We start from the raw sequence: 20,823 nt of genomic DNA, 5'->3' as shown, positions 1-20,823 counted from the left end.
ATTAAAAATCAAATTTAAATTTCTCTCTTCTAAAGTGGAAAAACTTAAATTGAAAAAATAAAAAGAAATAAATTAAGTATTAAATATAAAAAATACGTTTAAATGAGTCCTTTAAGTAAGAAAGTTAATGTTTTGATTGATTTACTTAGATTATTCAGCGTAAATTTAAAACTATTCACAATAAGATTGTCGTTAACGAGACTCTTTGTAAATAAGTTAACTAAACTTACTATTGTAGGAGATTATATTTCGATGAGACGATATTTCTCATAATTTGTAATAGTTACTTCTTCTTTTATTTTTGCTCTTCTCGTTTATTTTTTGAACAATTTTCAAATTGAATTTTGAACCTTAATATCTCTAGTTACGCATTATAAAAAATTATAAAAAATATATAATAAAAAATCATAGGTTAAGACGAATCTAACAAGATCTCACATGTTTATATTTTATAATCTATATATATCTTAAAAATCTTTAATCAAATTTATCTTCGAAATAGAATATTCTAAATAGAAACAACATTAGAAAACGAAAAGACTAAGATTTCACATATATATATATTTTGTATAGTACTTTTAATTGTCCGAAGACCGTCTCATAATGAGACGTTAAATTGGTATTATGGCTCAATATGCCCTTAGTCTAGTCGTATATAGTGACTATAGTAGAGTATCCGCTAAACACAGCTCGAAGCTTCCCACGTCAAATTCTCTTAAAACTAAAATTATTATACTACTTGCTCTACTTTACTCAACTCAATTAGGGTTCTTATTTCCATCAATGGCTGCCGATGGTTCAGTAGCTCTCGCAGGTCTTAATCTCTTCATTCTCTTTTCTCTTTCTTCATTTACATTACTTTTAACCTAACTTTTTTCCAATTCAATTTCTCAGTGCGGCAAAAAGTGCAAGATTTTTTGAATGCTGCTCTTACTGGAAACCTTGATTTCTTCAAGAGTAGGTTCTTTTCATCTTATTTTAATTTATTTACTTCTTTTTTCATTCGTTATTGATGTTGTGAGATGAATTTGGAATTTTGTTGATTGTAGAAATTGCGGCGAAATTAGACGATGGAAAAGGTTTGTCGAAAACAGTGGAGGAAGTTAAGGATGCTAATGATCGAACTGCGCTTCATTTTGCGGCTAGAGAAGGACAGCTTGAAGTTTGCACGTATTTGTTAGAGGACTTGAAGCTTGATGGTAATGTCAAAGATGCAGAAGGTATAATTTTTACACTTTATCACGTTGAATTATAGGAAAATTTTATTCTAAAAATCTTGCTATTAAAAATCTCACCTTTTGTTTAAGCTGGAAAAATACCAATCATTATTTTGCTTTTAAGAACTTTGTGAGTGGTGGTCAAATTTTCAAAAGAGTGTGTAGATATATCTACGGTGTAACAATTCATATATGCTCCCTAAAAAAGAGTGTAAAGGAAAACTTAAATAGAAATAGGTGCAATTTAATAGAAACAAAGGTAGTACATTGCCAACGTTGATTGGCTTTATCCTTGCTAATTGATGAGCATCAACCATGTCTTTAAGATTAGTATGAACGCAATAGATATAATCTAGACTAGAGGCTAGAATGAGTTGGTTTTACAATATATATCCAACTTCATTGATGGCAGAATTGGGAGACATCGATAAGCTTGTAACTATCTTATGTGAAAATTTTGAAGCATTGTTAATTGTCAAGCTTGTTATTATGAAACATTTTTTCCTGATCTGAAAAATGATAATCACATTTCACCTTGGGAGTGATTTTTTCACAATACCAATACTACTAAATAGTTTCCAACAAAACGACAAACGTAGGGTTTATCTTTGCAGATCAATGAGCAATAATGTTATCTTAATACTCGATATGAATGCAAGGTAAATAGCAAAACAAGAGACTAAAACCAGTAGGTTTCGTAACATGACAAAATTCCTTGAAATGGACCTAGAAGCCACCTTTTTATTACATGGGAGACAAGCTGTAAGATAGGTTCTGCAAGGATGCTTGTGGGCTTCAAGTGCCTCGCCAATATTAGTCTAAAGGTTCTAGTCTTACGCTACCACAAGTAGACGCTACAGTTTATTTAAGGGATGTTTAGTTCACCTCATTGAAATGGATTGTTGATCTGTTCCGATGTTTGGTTGGTCTCTTTGAGGTGGACCCTAATACTCCCCCTAAAAGAGCCATTGGAATGAGAAACTTATCTCTACCTATAAGAGTTTGATACAAGTCCTTGCATGATACAATCCCTAGGGAGGAGATAGAGTAGATAAAAAAGCTATATAATGTGTAGCAATTGTAGTATGCCATCTTCCTAAACCAACTGGGATGGACATGGTTCTTGGACCCTTATGGTCTAGACTCGACCCAAACTCACCCTAATTTAAGGGTCTAGATTGGACCCTAAGGTTGCAGTTCAGATTAAGGTCCATGATTTTAGGGTCCAGGTCCACACTTTTGAGACCCTTGGTAGTTTGAAAAATTTGTTTAAAAAGTATTGAGTATTTGGTTGTTTTATTTGGAATTTTTTCAGTTTATGTAAGTTGAAATGTGATTATTGTATTTTTACTTTACAAATCGTAAGACTTGGTGAATATTTCGTTCTAAGAACTTGAATGGTAGAAAACTTCGTATATTTGATCTTTCAATTAGTATAAAGTATTAGAAACCTTTTTAGTTGAAAATGTCTTAGATAATTTTATACGAACGAAAATTGCATAAAATATTTTTTATATTGTTTTAGATAAAAAAAGTTTTGGACTCAAATCTAGATCCTAAACCCGCTAGACCCTAAGGGTCTAGGTTTTGGTCTAGATCTAATTTTTCCAGACCCATGGATTTGGTCCCAATAAAAAATAGGGTCTAGATCTAGGTCTAGTTGCAACCAACACAGATCCTATCTAAATTCGACCCATGCTCATCTCTACTCGTTGGTTTTCTTCTTTGGCTTCACAACACAACCTAGTAAGAACACACTTTAAAACTCATTATTTATTGGGTTCAAAAAGTATGTTGTTACTAGATATTTTCGAATTTTTGATCTATTTGATGTTATTGGTTGTATTTTCAGCTTTGAAAAGAAAACTAGATCGAACGTCTCGTTGATATTATACTTTTCCATTTCCATATATCACCCGCCACCAATATATTATAGAGTACAACGTAGCACTCGTTGTACCATTTGAATGACAAGGGAATTATCTTGTACTTTTTCTTTTCTTTTCTTTTCTTTGTATTTTACGTTTGCAATCAATTATTTCTCTAATATGATTTCAAATATAACTATTTCTTTCATAATTTTTTGCAACCATGCCAAAAACTTAATACAAACATATGGGGTTGGATATTTTGTGACAAAAATATACTTTATTCGACTTTATCTAATGTCACAAACTAAGAAAATTTGTTTCAATGATCATGAGAACCCACTTTGTCATTTCATTTTCACTTTATGTTGTCTTCATCCTACCTTTTCCTCTTCTAAACTTCCTTAAGTTTCAATCTTTCACTTTTCTTTCCTTTGTAAATGACTATACCAATATAGAGGATTTTCTCCTACTATATCTACCATATTCTTGGCTTCAAGATTTTTCTTGTATATTCACATTTTGTCCGTTAGGATATGTTTATAGTTGATACATCCACCTTGACATACATGATATGTTTCTATGCCACCTTTATCTTTCTACAATGATCTCATCTTAAAGTCTATCATATAATATGTAAGTATAATGGCAATTTGCTGGAATTTTTCTTTTAATCTTAGTGTCACATTATGTACTCAAATCCTACTTTTTGAAAAAAAAGCCACTCAAATCATAATGTAAAATTGTTCATTTTCCCTTTTCTTTTTCTATTCTACAAAAATTCTATTTCCTTTATTATTCTTTTTCTTGCGATAATTTAAAATGCTACTTAAGAAAAATAGAAGTTAATATATACAAAAAATAACAAGTTGAATCCACATTGGATCAAGATACTCGTTCTAGGATTCAACTAACACTTCAATGGATTATTAAATCACAATCTATACCTCCTTTTAAAGGGTTCTCAATCCATTTTGTTCCAATTTATTGCATCAAACGCATCCTTACAGTTTAACGGTTGCTAATGTTATATCATGATTATAGCTTCTCATCCAATGATCTGTTCCATGAAATTTGCAACAAGTACATAAGGTCACTTTATTAGTTTTGTTGTTTGGTTTGAGATAGAATAAGACGACATATTTGAAATGTTGAGATGATAAGAAAAGATTAGTTAAATGCGTGTATGAAAAATCAAAGAGTTTGAGATCATAGCCAAAGTAAAATATGGCATATCTTATGGATGAACTAAAAAGGTATATGTGTAAAATTTCGTAGGACAAAGGGAGTATACTTAAAGAACAGACAACATCAACTTCTAAATGACATGCTGCCATGCTAGAAGAGTAAACAATGGAGTAAAGACACCATTTTGTGATATTGTTACGTGGATTGTCCTTTATTTTGAAGTAATGCGAGCTTTGTTGCTAATGAAAATCATTGCAGTTCCATAACCATTATCCTTCGTGAAGGAAAATTGGTTTCTTTGACAGTGTGGAACTACAAATTTATATTCATTTGAATACTTAAATTGGCCTAACTTGAGTGGGACTCATCATTTAAACCAAGATTCTCATAAGCGCTATTTTTCCATATTTGGGAGACCACCTAAATGCTAAAGAGAATTTACTACTCCAATGCATGCACCTGAATACTTTTTTGTAATATCTTATGTGGGACTTGTCATTTGGAACAACATTCTCGTTAGAGCTATTTTGTCATATTTGTGCAGCCACCTCAATGGATGTTAACTTTGTAAAGTCAATTTAGTGTTCCTGTTTTTTTAGTTGGGGAAATCATTCAAGACTCTGGTTTAATGGCAATAACTTTTACCCAATTTGTTATCCTATGTCCTAAACTTAGCATGCAACACACAACACCTTTGAAAAATAACATTCTCATTATTGCTTTTTGTATTGTGTGTTGTATGTCTATATAGTTAAGAGACTAGATAGCATGGTTTACCTAGGAATAGTATTAGACCACAATTTCAGAGTTGGGGGTAATTTTTTTTTTTAAATTAACAATGATTTACTTGGAATAATGTAGATTTGGTATTAATCACTTGATGGTTTGCAGGGGAGACTCCTTTAATTCATGCAGCCAGACAAGGACATAATGCTACTGTCAAATATCTTTTAGAGCATGGTGCTGATTCTTCTATTGCTAGTGATCTAGGGGCTACAGCTTTACATCATGCTGCTGGTATAGGTATGCTGTTGTATGAAAATTTTTAGTTAAACAATATATATTGAGGAAGGCAGGAGAAAGCGATTACCTAGAAGTTCTTGTTTATGATGTGTATTAGCAATCTCATATATGAAGGAGCCATGTTCTTTATAAAATGTTGAATTTTTCTATGTTTGTATTCTCTGAGTTCTATGCTTTGTTAAAAGTTGACTTACATGCAGGAAATGTTGAATTGATAAGGTTACTACTATCGAAGGGTGCCCTTGTGGATTCACAAAGTGATTCTGGCACTCCTTTGATCTGGGCTGCTGGGCATGGACAAACAGATGCTGTAGAGGTGCTATTGGAGCACCATGCTAATGTAAGTATGTGGCAGCTAGAATTTAAAATTTTCTGCACTTATGATATAGATAACTGCCTTGCATTCTTCTTTTATTAGCTTTTTACTTGTGTCGATACCTTGTTTTTTCATGTTGGCCATCTGTTGATTGTGATATTTGGTCCATTGTGTTTCAGTTTAATAGCTGACACGTGTGGAAATTGTTTGCCTGAAAAACTTATGTAAAGATTCAGTAACTCGGATTTCATTCAATCCATATTGTTGAAATCCTTGTTGGTTATACTTGGCAATGTGACCTCACTTTGACATATGACTAATATGGTGTGTTAATAATGGAGTCCAAAACTGGATACCACTGATGTATGCGATTCAATTGTATAGGATTTAAATAGGATACTAGAAGAAGCTAGTATGTAATGTTAAAATGAATATGTTCATCATTTCTATGTTATTTTTCCTTCATTTCTATGTTTTCGTTTTATTGTTTGCTGCTTTATTGGCTTGTGTTCTATCACTGTTATTTTTCCTTTTGTATTTTGAGATTTTGTTTTATCATTTGTATATGTTTTTGTCCATCATGTGCTTCTATTGATCAAATTGTCGGATACTTGGGTGGACTGTTATAATTACTGTATTTCGTTTGCAGCCCAATTCCGAAACTGATGAAAATATAACACCATTGCTGTCAGCTGTGGCAGCTGGTTCGCTGGCATGCTTAGAGAAATTAATACAGGTCAGTTGGTTATTATTGTTTTTTCTTGTAGTTTGGTAATGTGTTACTTTGCCAATATTTTTTGACATTTCTCTTTTGTTATTTATGATATTGTTTAACGCTAAACCTTATAGTTGGGATTAAGGCTTCGGTATTGTTGTTTTGTTATGCTAACTATTGCATCGATCATGTCCAGGCCGGTGCAAATGTCAATATCATTGCAGGTGGCACTACACCATTACATATTGCTGCAGATATTGGTAGCTCTGATCTTATCAATTGTTTACTGAAAGCTGGAGCAGACCCAAATGCTACAGATGAGGTCAAGTCGCTATATCTCTGTCTATATATGATTTAGCTGTGATGCTATTTTGGTTATCTTCATGGAACTTGTCTCTTTTTCTGGAATAGGTAAAAGCTAGGGCAATAATATCTGTCTCACTGACAAAGTTGTCCTATACTCCCATTACATGCTCAACCATCAAGCTTTTTTCGCCTAAAGCTCTGTTTGTTTTTGACTGAATGCCCTTCTTTCATTGCTTATTTTCCAAGATGAGGAAATTGCCAAGTACCCACTCCTTTTGTCTCTGTCTTAAAACTGTATGAAGTGGAATTATTTAAAATGGTTTCACTAGCATTAAGAATATTGTAAAAACGTCTATATGCCATATGAAGAACACATCTCTCCACATTTTGATCATGACCTTACACTGATATGATATATGGAGTAAGACATTGTACTGGTCTAAATTAGACATGTTTGCATTAATATTAAACAGCACAATTTACATCATTTATAATATTTGAATGGTTAGCAACATAGCATTTAAAATCTTAGATTAATTTAAATTATATAGCCACTCCTTCCATCCCAAAGATTTTAGTCAATGATTCTAGGGCCTTGTTTTAGTCTGAACTGGGTAAAATAGTCCTACTTTTTTAATTAGGTGAAGGGCCTTATTAAGATCTATATTGAGGGATGAAAGAATAGGAGGTGGGAATTAGGGAGAGATAATGCCTACCACTTGTATTTGAAATCTGAAGTTTAGCAAATGGCTATGGAGTATGGAGTCTGGAATCCATCACTGTAATGTTTGCTATAGGATAATTGTCGTTGGAAGTTGTGTTTGTTAGTAGCAACTTGTTTGTTCTAGGATATTTCTTCACATCCTTGACGTTCTGTCTTTCTTCCTGCATGCATGACCTGTATGATCCATCATCTGGCATATAGTATCCAGAGGATCAAATTTAGTTACAAACCCAATTTATCTTTATTTAGCTAAATGCGTGTAAATTACACATGAGCTTAGTCAGGTAAACTAGAAGATGGCTTTGATAAATCCTATAACACCCCCAAATTAAAAAGAAAAGTGTTCTATGTTTTGCCTTCTTTTACTTGGAGTCTTAGATCTGTTGGAAACCCTAATGTTTCTCACCAAGGAAGAAAGAAAGTAGAAATAAAATCGAAACAAGAGCAAATGGGGACATTAAAGAAGGCAAAAGGTTGACTGATTGATGTTATTGTTAACCCTCAAGATTGAAAAGAGCAAATAGCGTTTGAATTTTTTTTACTGAAGTAAATCAATTAGGCACTGAAATCATATGTATAAAAATTCAGCTTATCCTTTGACTTGTTATAAACTAGGAGAAGCCGCAATTCAGAAAAGCCTGCTAGATGGGCATAGTAATGGCATACTTTTTTGTTGTACTTATACAACTAATCATACCTGGGGCATGACCTATATACTGAACTGCTTCATGTTTCTCTTACCTGTTGTCTCACTGAATTATTTTTTGCTAAAAACACAGGATGGCCAGAAGCCCATTCAGGTTGCTGCCACAAGAGGGAATAAAGATGCAGTTGAGATGCTACTTCCTTTGACTACGCCAGTTCAATCTATTGCAGACTGGACCATTGAAGGAATTATCAAATACATGCAATCTGAAACCCAAAAACAAGAGGTATCACGTGTATTTCATTTTCTCACCCTTCCACTCCATAATCTTGTTGACTAATATTATCCTGTCCAACATCATGACCTAGAATCATCTAATTTTTCAAAATAGGCTTTAAATAACATTCTGGAAATGATACTCTTTTTTTATTAGAGTGCAATATGAGCTACATATGACTGAGAATGAATGAACGTGGGAACGGGTTGGTAGAAGACTCATGGTAGTGCAGATAGAATTATCAGAAAATGATAACAATGCTAAAGCCTTGATCCCAACACATGTGGATTACACAAGTTGAGTCATACTACACAAGACGCATATGTACTCTTGATGCCTGTTTTATGGTTTTCAAAGCAGTATGTAGGTTTTTTTTTCCAGAATGGTGTATCTTGTCGCAAAATAATGAATAATTTTGTATGGTCCAATTGATGCCTAAGCTAGAAAAAGAGTTAAAGGACAGCTAAACGTCAGCTTTCTAAATTGTTGGACATTTTGGCTTTTTATAACTTTGTAACCAGAAGTATCTCTTCCCTATTCACTCAGGAGTCCCTGAAAAATGAATGTGATATGCAGAGTTTGGAAATATCGTGCTAAGTGATACTGATTTTTGATAAATGAAATATATGTTCTTCTTTTGATCTCTTGTTGAGGGTCTAATCTGTTTACATCCTTGAAGTGCCTCTGAAGCTTAGAAGCTTTGAATTTCTCTTATTTATATTGTCCTGCTTCAAACTGACATCACTTTTGCGAATCAGGTATTAATTTATCTGTTGGCACTAAATTTTGTAGGAGCTTGCTAGAAGTACCAAAGAATTGAACTCAACAAGAAATACAGACTTACCAACACCTGATTTACCTGAGGTACATTTCTCTCATTCTGTACCTTCTGGTTCATTCCTCCTGTTATAATGCTATATATGAGAAACTGTCAATTGTTATATATATGTGATGTTTTCACCTTTCTCTGATTTTGAACTCCACATGTTAGCATTATATGGGTCTACTTTCAGTTTTTGTGTCAAATCTTCCTCTGTATCTGCATAATCTGGAAAAGTTAAGCTGTACAAACTGATCTCTCGGGTTACTATTTTGTTACCGGAGGATATTTTTGAACGTTGTGCAACTAATAATATCCATCTCATCTCATGTCTTACCATCTTCATTTTTATTGGTGCAGGCTGTGTATGCCTGATTGAAAATTATATTATCTACTGGGAGTTGGGTCTTTTTTGTGAAATTTATTTATGCATTGTTTATACGTGTTCGAGTTTTCTTATGGTTATCTTACGTTAATTTCGCATGAACTGTGCATTGCTATACCAACACTAAATAAATTTTACAGGTGTCCCCTGAGGCAAGGCTGAAAGCTGATGAAGCAAAGTTTCGAGGGGATGAAGCTTTCAAGAGGAAAGACTTTGCTTCAGCTATAGATGCGTATACACAGGTAAATACATTTTCTGGCTTGCTTCTGCTTTTATGTAATGTTCATGTTTCCTTGTTCAAAGTATAATGTCTCCATTTGGCTTTCTTTTGGTTGCCTTCTGCTTTTTGTGGAGTACTTATTTCTCTGTTATTGTGCTTTTGAAATGTTCTGAACTGTAGTTGTGAATTGTGAGTTTCCTTCCCAGACCTGACATATGCTGTCAAAACAGTTTCTTTTAGTCCTTGAAGAAATTCTTTTTAGTGGAGTAGTTATTTGGCATGTTTATGGCTACACTTTAAAAATGTACTTGATTGCCCTTTTATGACCAATTTAAAGGCAACCAAAATTTGAAGGTTGATGTGGGAATTTTTAATTGGCAATGACCATACGTGAAATTATTCATAGCGAATAAGTGAAAGGTTGGATTATTTTCCACGATTTTTCCTATAATGAATTTTATAGTAAAAATGGATCATAAATCATGTGTGTTTCTTAATCATGTGAAGTTCAAGATGAGGTTTGCCATCAATTCTTTAAGAAACCACATCTTTGTTATTAGCAAGGTAAGGCTGCGTAAATTTGAGCTACTAATCCTGTCTAGGCGAGAGCCACAAAATGGAATTGAGCAATGCAATGTTGATGTAGTTTTGGTGCAATGTATAATATATACATGATCACATTCCAACAATATTTGAAAATGTTTTCATCTAAAAATGTGATGTTTCTGATTGGACTCTTATTTAGTTGCTTCAAGTGTAATAATTATCTGCATCCGATGTACTGACGTTCAATATGATTGCTTGATTGTTTGGATTTTGGTGATTGGACAGGCCATAGACCTGGACCCTACTGATGCCAAATTTTTCTCAAATAGAAGCCTCTGTTGGATTCGTCTGGGACAAGCTGAGCAAGCATTAGCTGATGCTAAAGCATGCAGATCTCTAAGACCAAAATGGGCCAAAGCTTGCTATCGTGAGGGTGTAGCACTACGCGCATTGCTTGTATGTTTATTTCTATGTTATACATGCATACTAATCTGTCAAACCCATTTCACTTCATTATATTTTCCAATATAAAAGCATTTTTCGATCACAATGTAGCAAAATGGGTAGGATAAAGTGAGTATATAATATAAGTTGTACATGTGATTTAATCCCTTCATCTTTTTTTTTTAGAGATTTGAGGATGCAGCGAATGCCTTTTATGATGGTATTCAACTTGACCCTGAAAACGTGGAGCTAGTTTCTGCTTTTAGGTAATTTCTGAGTTCCTTTCTTCTTGTAGGAGTTTTCCCATCATGCTCGTTGCAATCTTGAAAGTTTTTACACTTTTGGCTTGGAAATATTGCTGCTAAACTTAAATTTGTATGTATCTTCGCAGAGAATCAGTTGATGCTGGTAGGAAATTTCACGCAGACAATCAAGCAAATAATTAAAGCTTGTGGCATTTTAACTAGAGAAGAGAGAATGAGTTTAGTAGAGAAATTTTGTACCCGCAATTTTGCTCACAAGCAGGCAGAGAAACCTGGTCAATCCACCACTACTTTTTAGTTTTTACATTTTTTTTGTACTTCCTCTTCATCTTCTCTTAGGATAGTTAGGGGTTCTTTGATATTATGATCTACATAGGAATGTTCTGTTGACAAATAAACCGTTACCATTATAATTATGCAACCGCCGCATATATGCGGCCTCTATTTATTGGGTTTTTATCTAAATCATTCCAATTTCACTCTCTAGCTCAAATATAATTTTAATTACTTTTATGTGTTTGCTTCAAAGTCTTCTACATATTTCTTATCTGCTTCAATTCTGTTGTCTTCATTGTTTCTTGTGCATCAATTGTTCCTTCTCTCTTCCATTTTAATATTGGTTGTAATTGTTATAGGTTATATTCTCTACTCTATACTTATTTAATTTTTTCTGCAACTATGATGGTAGTTGTGAAGAAGTTAAAGGAAAAAGAAAGAGGTAGTATTTGAAGATTGCCACAGTGGTGCTCCACACCTACAAATACTTCTTCATCCAATCAATTCTAATATGTGTAAAACTATTGGAACACATGTTTATAGACGATTTTTATTTTATTCTTTTTAAATATTGATAATTGAATAATTTTTTTCTGTTGCTAATTCTTGAAATTCACATTTTAACCCTTTGTATTGACAATTTGAGCTTTGAAGTTGACAACAGTTAATACAGTTCTAGATTATAATTTATAGTACTCAAATCATAGAGTAAAAGTTAAATTAGAAGTTACAATAGTTAATGGAGTAGGGGATTAATAATTTAGAGTACTTAAGTAATGAAGTAGGCAATATAACCCTTGAAATCGACAATTTGAGTCTTGAAGTAGAATATTGAACTTAAGTATAAGAGTAGGTAATCTAAGCTTTGGAATTGACTTTTAAGGCTTGGAATTGTCAATCTAATGCTTGTTGTTGTCATTCTAAGGTTTAAAGTAGGCTATTAAACTTAAGTATTGGAGTAATTTGAGATTTAAAAATGACATTTTAAGGCTTAAAATTGGTAATTTATGGTTTGAAGTTAACATTTTAAGATTTGGAGAGGATATCAAACTTAAATATTGAAGTAGGCATTTTAAGCTTTAAAATTGACATTTAGAAGCTTAGAATTGGCACTTTAAAATTGGTAATACATGGCTTCAAGTTTAACATTCTAAGGTTTGGGGAGGATATCAAATTTATGTATTGGAGTAGAATGTTAAACTTAAGTTTTGAAGAAAGAAGGTTAAGATTGGAAATGTGCATTTTAATCCCTTAAAAATGGCATTTTAATACTTGAAATATACATTTAAAACTTTAAAGTAGGATATTAACATTTTATTGTTCTTAAATAAAGTAATCATTTTATCAAACACTCATAATGCGAGCATTTTTGAGTACAATACCTCAATGTATTTAACTAACAAACTATGCTTGAAAAAATTAAACAAGGATTTTGAATGCAAATACTTACATATTCATAATTCATACAAACACACACCATTTTATTAGTTCAATGAAGCACTATTCCATTAAAACTCAATCAATAAAAATAATTCATTTTTAATTGATTGGATAGATTAGCTAGCTTATAGTGCTTTAAAATATTAATTATAAAAGTTTAAATATGATCAACACTAAACTTGAGATCAAGACAACAATTTTCTAGACCATTTGACAAGCTACAATACATGAGATTAAAATTTCATTGGAGATGATGATGACAGTTGCAATGGAGACTACAACGATAGTGGTGCTAGAGTTGGTGGCGCAAGTAGGTCAGGGAGAAGAGGACGTCTGGTGGTCGTGAATTTGACCAATAGTGGCAACAAAGGGGGACACGATTGCGAATGCTGACTTAGAAAGCCATTAATATGGATGAAGAAAGCTAAAATATAATGAGGGAGGAATAATTCCTTTTCTATTTTGTAATAATGGGCTAATAAATCCATATATATATGGTCGCATGAAAACGGCCGCCACATGCAAAATTTGCTGATAATTGTTTGGTTTTATCTTGCCTATGATGATTGATGTGTGCTGTTTTTTATCTTCTTTGATAAGGGTATGATTTGTCGTTATTCAATTCTTTTCAAACTTTAATTATGACTTCGTGGGATTTATGATGATATTGGTAAAGGATATCAGTTGCCAAAAGTTTGTTTTGACTTCCAGGCTCCAGCCCTTTATTAGTAGCAAAAGCATAACTCTTGTATCCTCAAATAAGGATATGATATGGTCCGGTCTTTGTAAAAAGGGTATACACAAAGGGATGTTGCAAATGGGGAGGAGTCAATAAGTTTACTTACATTTATAGAAGTTTCGTTTTGATTTTGAATTTAAAAGAAACTGTTTCCACAAGATCTTTAACGGGAATTAAAAAATAAAATCTTTTAGGTAGTGAATATATTATTTTATTAAATAATAAATTTAATGGAGGAAAAGTAGGAACTATAAATTATATAAAAATATTAAAAGATAGTTAGTGGAAAAAAAATGGGGACCATAACTAATAAAAAGTGTTTTTATAAAGTTAGTGAGAAATATTTAGAGAACATAAGGAATATAAAAATGTTAAAATGAAGTTAGTGGAAGAATCTAGGGACCAAAAGCATTATCAAAATTAGGATGGACAAAGTTATTTTTGTCCAAAATTGTTGATAATAAACAGAAAAATTCTTTGTGGGAACAACAAATGAAACACTCAATGGCAAATGAGAACTTCTTTAAAGAACGAAGGAAGTATATTTAGTTTTATATTATTTATTATGATTTAAATATTTATATTTTTGCACATGAATGGATTTAGATTTATTTTTAATATGGTAGAAGATAATTCAACTAAATGTCAAAAAATAACTAAATAAAAAATTAATAAGGTATAGTAAAACTTAGGATATTTGTTATGAGAGAAAAGCCAAGAAAACCATGTCAATAAAGAACGCATATAGTAAAACTAGATTAAATCACGAGTTCAAATATATAGTATTATTTGTATTTTTCAATTCATTTTAAAATTTATTTTTTTAAAATAGTATTACATTATACTCATTAACCAATGCTTAGCTTTGTCTTAAAATAATTTGTGTATCAAAAGCACGTTTTAGAACAAGTTATTTTGAGTTTTTGAATTTTGTGAGATTTTTATAGAAATAGAAATTGAGCAATGAGTCATGTATATAAAAATAGAAGTATATCTAAAATTGATTAAGCATGAAAAGCAGAAATCAATGCATTGCTCAACCGAACTCAAACTCCATCCATTTGGATGGACACAACTCACCTCTATCTCCTCCCATTCTTCTCTTCTCTTCTTCCCCAATTCCTCTTTCTCCTCTTTTAGTTCTAATAACTCACCTCGCAGACTTCACTCCATAGCCAACCCGAAAGTTTTTGCCATGGCCAAACGAAGCTTCCCCACCAAAGACAACGATTTTGCTTTAAGTATGTTTAAAATCCCACCTCAATTGAGTCTTAATTACTTTTTTTTTTGTGGGTTTTGCGTTTTTTGGTGTTTTATTTGTTTTGGGTTTTTGCTGTTTTGTATAGGTGCTGATTTGCAGTTTGAATCACCGCTGGAAATTGTGAAATATCCAGACCCAAGGCTTAGAGTTAAGAACAAGCCAATTTCTACTTTTGATGATAATTTGAAGAAGTTAGTTGATGAGATGTTTGATGTTATGTACAAGTAAGTTTACCCATGGAATTTTGTAAGCTGCTGTGCTTGTTAAGTAATGAATTGTGTGTAAATTTAATCATGAATTTTGTATTGATTTGGTCATCTGCCTTGGCACTTGTATAAGTAGAGATTTTGGCTAAGTTATGACATGATGGTGGAGAGTTAGTGAATGAGGACTTTTTTTTATTAGAGGGTAGGCCGAGGCTAAGGGGAGTGCTAGGTGAGAATCCAAAATCAAAATCTTTCCTGGAAAGTTTTACTTGCTCTCTTGAAGACAAGATTCTCGAGAATGAATGTGGACTTTGTTATGGATAAATTAAAGTAATGTGTGGTAATTTTAGTTGGAGGATTTGACATGAATTTTGGAATGCCTTCTTCTTCTTCATGAATTTGCATTTACATGAAAGCGTTTGTATTGATTATTGAGTGGTGATGAAAATTATAAAATTCATGAAGAAGAATTTCAACCACTTATAACTATATACTACTTTGTCCCCTTGAATATGTATCATGGAGCTTTCAAGGGAAGTTGAAAATTTGATTGTAAATGAAGAGAGAAATTAAAATTGTGTGGACGATATATAAGATAGTTGAAATGTTTGGATAAGATTAAAAAGAAGCATTAGGTCCATTTGTGAAATGGGCTAAAACGAGGGGGACAATTCAAAATTGAAAATGAGGCAAATTGAGGGGTACAGAGGGTGTAAGTGATAAGTATCATCCTAAAATCTGGTAGTAAATGGTCCATTTTAGAAATGAGCTAAAATGAGTGGAATAATCCAAAGTAGAAAATGAGACAAATTGAGGGGTACAAAGGGTGTAACCGTGTAAGTGATTAGTAATCATCCTAAAACCTGGCAGTAGAAGGAGCGGTTCACTGGATTATATGTTATATTCTCTTATTCTTCGATGTGACATCACAAATGGGTAATACTCTAACATGCCAGACAATTTCTTAATCATTAGGCCATTTATTACTACCAGTTAAATGGACGCAAATGTTAGGATTCCAATAAGTATGTAAGATGGGGATTCATTTGATGTTAAATTGTGCTTATTGAGGGCATTTAAGTAGAAATAGTAGAAAAATGGTAATCATTTTGAAGAATAGATACTAATAGTGATGTGATAGCTGGTTAGAGCTCCAACCTTTTGTTTTACCGCATTAGCAAGGCTATATGAGCAAGTTAGGCAACAATTCAACTCCATTCCGTAGTGTATGTGGATTTGCAATGAGAATTAAAATGATCTTTGAAGAATGATATGCATAATAATATTTTAGATAATGATTTTAATGTACAGGATTGTGAACAATACTTGTTGGGTTCCTTTTCCGCAGAACTGATGGGATTGGACTCTCTGCTCCTCAAGTAGGCATTAATGTACAGCTTATGGTGTTTAATCCTGTTGGTGAACGTGGTGAGGGGGAAGAAATTGTTCTTATAAATCCAAGAGTCAACAAATACTCGCTAAAAACTACAATTTTTAATGAAGGTTGTTTATCTTTTCCTGGGTTATATGCTGATGTACAGGTACTTTTATCCTATCTAAGTCATGTATGGTGTTGTTGTAGATGCTACTGGTGTATTTGATACATTAACTGTTTTCAAGTTAAGTGTCTGTGGACTAGTATAACACATTCATCTAACTTAACAGCCCGTTTGGTAGGTAGTAATGAACGGTGGTATGGGAATGAAAACTAGTGTAGTTTTGGTTGAAAAATCTCTTGGCTACCTTGATAGCCATGCTTGTCCAACTTCATTTATATTATTTTCTTCATAAAATTCATTCCAATACATTACCATTAGGAGAGGTGGTACTGGGTGGTAATGAAAATTTCTAAACAAAAAAACTTTTTTATGATTAAAGTTTCATCTCCATGGGAATGACATGGAACTTTTGATGAAATTTCACACTATAAATCATTTCCATTACCACCATTTTGTACCACTAACCAAACGGACCGTAAGAGTCAATTTATGCATTTCCTAGGAGTGACTTGTCCAAACTCATATTTGTGCATTTCCTATGCATAAATTGTCTCAGTTCTTCCATAAGCAGCACTCCGTAGGAATTTGATTAACCTGAGCTAAAGCTAGTACTACAACTTATGGGAGCAATTTTCCTCGCACCTGCAGTAATTGCTCTGATATTTTTTCCCTTTTATGTAATGATCATCCTAAGTCTTTAAATGTCGCTAATGTGTGCAAATTCATATCTGTAAGGCTCTGGAATCCTGATGAATCAACCTCGTTATACTTGTATGTTGTATCGAATGGACTATACATGCCTCCAAGTTTTAGCTGTCGTACTTTAGAACTTCCCTGTACAATCATCATTGTTGAATTTGGCCTACCATGTTCATTTTAATTGAATATTAACGATCATTGTTTGCAGAGACCTGAATCTGTCAAAATTGATGCCAAGGATATCAATGGTTCAAGATTCACAGTCACTTTGTCAGGCCTTCCTGCTCGTGTGTTTCAGCATGAGTTTGACCATTTGCTGGTAATCCATGATATCTGCCTCTGTTCCCTGCTGTCATTGATCGATATATACTTTAGCTTGTGAAGCTGTTAAAAATCTTCATAATTAGAAAAACCACAATCCCAGTGGAACAGCCCGTTTGGTTTTGTTGGTACTAAATGAAAATATAATGTAAATTAGCTTGGAAAATTACCCGACAAAGTTTATGATCATGTTTGTCCTACTCTAATATTATGTTATCTTCACAAAATTTATTCTTGTCCATTACCAATTGAGAAGGTAGTATTAGCTGGTAATGGAAAATTGTTAAGGAAAAACGTGTTTGAGGATGAGAGTTTAATCGCTATGATAATATCATAGCAGATTTTATCAAAATTTACCCTAAAACTCATTCCCGTTACTACTCTTTAGCCTTTAGTACCATTAATCAAATGGGCGGTAAGTGAATCATGCCTAGGGTGGGGTTCAAGGGTCAGATTTACTCAACCTTCCCCTTGTTATAAAAAGAGGTTATTTTCTTTGGTTGCGAACACCATATACAACTTTGTATAAATAATAAGCCCACACTATTTTATAAATCATTATATTAGTCCATTATAATATGAAACCAAATAACTAAGTGGTAGTATCACTCTTCAATTGTCATAATTCATAAAGATCATTTAATAAGATCAGACCTGTTTTACAAGCTAAGTTTTCCATCTACTGCATATGAAACAAGTATCATTGCTGAAATTTGTTTATCTTTCAGCATCTTGATTTAAACAAATATTTGTAACGATAATTTAATCATAGAAGATGAATATCTATCTTTATTCATACTAGAGCAATTTCAGTATTTCATGTCTTGGTAGGACATGGTCCGAGATTCTACAGTTTTGACCAAACTTTATGCAGTTTTCTTCTTATTAACCAAAAAATTTCAGTATTTCATATGGTCTGATTAAAGTATTAAACTGCTCTGCCATTTATCAACCAGCATTCTTGCAGTTTTCTTCTTATCTTATGGAGTTTCAACCAAAATTTCCTGTCTCTTATCTCCATACAAGGGTAGATTGGTTAGAGACTACAACATGCTCAGATTACCAATAAGTTCTCGTTTATCTAAGATAATGATAATCCTTTTTTGACTCCGAACTCCCCCGCACACACACAAACCCCATCACCACCACCCATATGAATGTAAAAATATATAATTGTTGTAATTAAAAAAATTGACTTCTCATGTGTGTGCCTTATTTTCAACCCTCCCAAACACTGCCTTGGGTGGGACTCCCTTCGATCGCGACTTCCTTGTGATGAGAGTATTGGTCTGCCTTCTTTTTCTCCTTCTCTAGACTCTGCCTTGGGCAGAACTCATTGGGTTGATGATGATTTTTCATGTGCAATGTTTAGGGGTTTCTTTTCCCTTCTGTTAAGCATAGAACATGGCAAGGCTATATATAAGATCAAGGAAAGTACTTGAACGTTATTTCCTCTGTATGTATTCACCTGAGAAAATGCTTTCTTCTTATGAAAAAGAAATTTAGCCATTTTCTAAACTATTGGTTGCATTTTTTTTATTTTTCTAAATGATAATAAAATTGCAGGGCGTCCTCTTCTTTGAGAGAATGACAGACGATGTTCTTGATACTATTCGTGAAGGTTTGCAGGTAATAAATATCTCCGTAAAGTGCTCTTTGTCTTTCTCTCAGCTCGTGTGGCTTTTCCTAGCTCCCCTTGACATAAATTGGATCATTTTGGTTGATTTTTAGCTCTTTTTGTACGAACTGTTCTTGTCTGTATGTTTAAGAAATTACTAAAAACGTTAATTAGAGACGAACCCATTTAAACATTTCTTTTCCGTCTATGTAAACAGAAATTAGAGATGAAGTATGAGGAAAGTACTGGCTTGCCAACTCCTGAGAGGATCGTAAATCGGAAAAGAAGGAAAGCTGGGGTGGGCTTTGGAAATTCTTGATTATGAATATCGTCCAATGATCATGGTTAATAAAATCACGATTCTAATCTACGATTCTATGATTTTACTATCCAAAAACAAGCAAGCGATTTGAATCGTAGGTAGAATCGTAAGTTGGTGGAATCTTACGAGGTAGAATTATAGCATGATTCTACGATTTAGCGATTCGATTCTACAAATTTAATTTTTATTAATTTTTCTTATATGTCATCGTTCATTATTTTTTTTTATTCAAGGATCCAACATCATAATTTTTAAAAAATAAATTTCTTTATCGATATGAAAATTCAAAACAATTATTAATTGTTTTTTCATTTCATTCTTAAAAATAAATTGAATGAAACTTTAATTCATAAACTAAACTTTTGAGATGAAAATATTATGACTAAATAGCAAAATTAAAGTTTATTGTAGAATCTTACGATCTTGCGATTCGATTCTACCTGTCTGAACGATTTTAATTAGAATTTCGATTTTAACAACTTTGTCGATCAAATTTATTCGGGCATCAAAGATCAAATATCCCTTGTAGATTAAATTTCATGCTTCTTTGAACGACCTTTAACGATTCATTGTCACTTTAGCTCATGCCAGCCTTAGCCTTTTGTTAGACGATTGAAAAAGCTTGAACAACGTTGACGTTCTTGTATGTATATGGACTCGGTTCTAGACGTTTTTGTTTTGTCTATTAGTTGTCTGTTCAATTATGATGTTCATACCTGCAAGTGCTACTATTGATTGCAGATAATTGTGCTGCAAGTTTAAATATCTTTTGAGTTTGAGCTTGGAACCTAATGTAGATGATGGGAGCAATTCTTATGGAAGAACAATATTTGACAAATTTAAACAAGAATGATTCAAATTCTTTACATCTACACAATGTAGGGCATGAACTTGTGTTCGACAATCCTTGTTTTTGAACTAGTATTGAGGTTAGAGTAAGTGGTTTGAGCATAGCTTAATGCATTGAATTTACTATTTAGGTTAGAGCAATGCCACTAAGTGGTAGTAGCTTTCTCATTGCCTTTTACGTTTATCGGATTATATTGGGTTTAGGTTTCTACAATTGCATTAGGTTTCGGTTTCTAATAAGTAATCATTTGATAAAGAGGATATAAATTAATTTTAAATGTTCTCTTCTATTCACCCTAAAATTCTTATTTTCTTATTGGGTAAAGTCACTCTAAATGTCTCATTTCTATTTTTGGTATGTTTATTTTACCAATTTACCTAACTAAACTTAACATTTTCATACCTTTATACTTACTGATCCCACTTTATTCCTATTAAAATTTTGAGAAATTCCACATGGTAGCATCAAACTTTCATGAAATGCCAGTGATAGCACTTTTGTAAGATTTTTCCACATGATAGCTTCCAGTTTATGCCTTATCTAACTGCCGTAGCATTTTCCGTTAAATTCTTGTCAATTTCCATTTAATTCACCATTTTGACGTTTTAACCTTATTATGTGTTGGTTATCTTTA

General features: G+C 32.7%; 2 protein-coding genes across 2 annotated transcripts; both read left to right on the top strand.

The window, feature by feature from the left end:
• The first annotated feature begins 660 nt into the window (after window positions 1-660).
• On the top strand, window positions 661-12,603 carry LOC130828243 (uncharacterized). The gene is made up of 13 exons (XM_057694097.1): window positions 661-814; window positions 895-957; window positions 1,050-1,220; window positions 5,165-5,296; window positions 5,497-5,636; window positions 6,262-6,348; window positions 6,524-6,649; window positions 8,137-8,289; window positions 9,073-9,144; window positions 9,626-9,727; window positions 10,537-10,707; window positions 10,882-10,961; window positions 11,087-12,603. The coding sequence occupies exons 1-13, from the start codon at window positions 784-786 to the stop codon at window positions 11,139-11,141; spliced, it is 1,383 nt and encodes a 460-aa protein (XP_057550080.1). The 5' UTR covers window positions 661-783; the 3' UTR covers window positions 11,142-12,603.
• A 1,662-nt stretch (window positions 12,604-14,265) lies between these two features.
• LOC130828245 (peptide deformylase 1B, chloroplastic/mitochondrial) lies at window positions 14,266-20,776 on the top strand. Its single transcript, XM_057694100.1, has 6 exons — window positions 14,266-14,654; window positions 14,760-14,898; window positions 16,229-16,421; window positions 17,287-17,397; window positions 18,966-19,028; window positions 19,235-20,776. The coding sequence occupies exons 1-6, from the start codon at window positions 14,384-14,386 to the stop codon at window positions 19,334-19,336; spliced, it is 879 nt and encodes a 292-aa protein (XP_057550083.1). The 5' UTR covers window positions 14,266-14,383; the 3' UTR covers window positions 19,337-20,776.
• Window positions 20,777-20,823: the final 47 nt, after the last annotated feature.

Source organism: Amaranthus tricolor, chromosome 12, assembly GCF_026212465.1.
Source record: "Amaranthus tricolor cultivar Red isolate AtriRed21 chromosome 12, ASM2621246v1, whole genome shotgun sequence".
Classification (NCBI taxonomy): domain Eukaryota; kingdom Viridiplantae; phylum Streptophyta; class Magnoliopsida; order Caryophyllales; family Amaranthaceae; genus Amaranthus; species Amaranthus tricolor.
Note: the sequence above shows the minus strand (reverse complement) of the source record. Positions and strands in the feature narration are given on the sequence as shown.

Coding starts and splice junctions, on each gene's coding strand:
- LOC130828243 (XM_057694097.1), top strand. CDS start 784: ATGGCTGCCGATGGTTCAGTAGCTCTCGCAG. Junction 5,297..5,496: donor ACATCATGCTGCTGGTATAG/GTATGCTGTTGT, acceptor ACTTACATGCAG/GAAATGTTGAATTGATAAGG. Junction 10,962..11,086: donor GAGCTAGTTTCTGCTTTTAG/GTAATTTCTGAG, acceptor GTATCTTCGCAG/AGAATCAGTTGATGCTGGTA.
- LOC130828245 (XM_057694100.1), top strand. CDS start 14,384: ATGTATATAAAAATAGAAGTATATCTAAAATTGATTAAGCATGAAAAG. Junction 14,899..16,228: donor ATGTTTGATGTTATGTACAA/GTAAGTTTACCC, acceptor CCTTTTCCGCAG/AACTGATGGGATTGGACTCT. Junction 16,422..17,286: donor GGTTATATGCTGATGTACAG/GTACTTTTATCC, acceptor CATTGTTTGCAG/AGACCTGAATCTGTCAAAAT.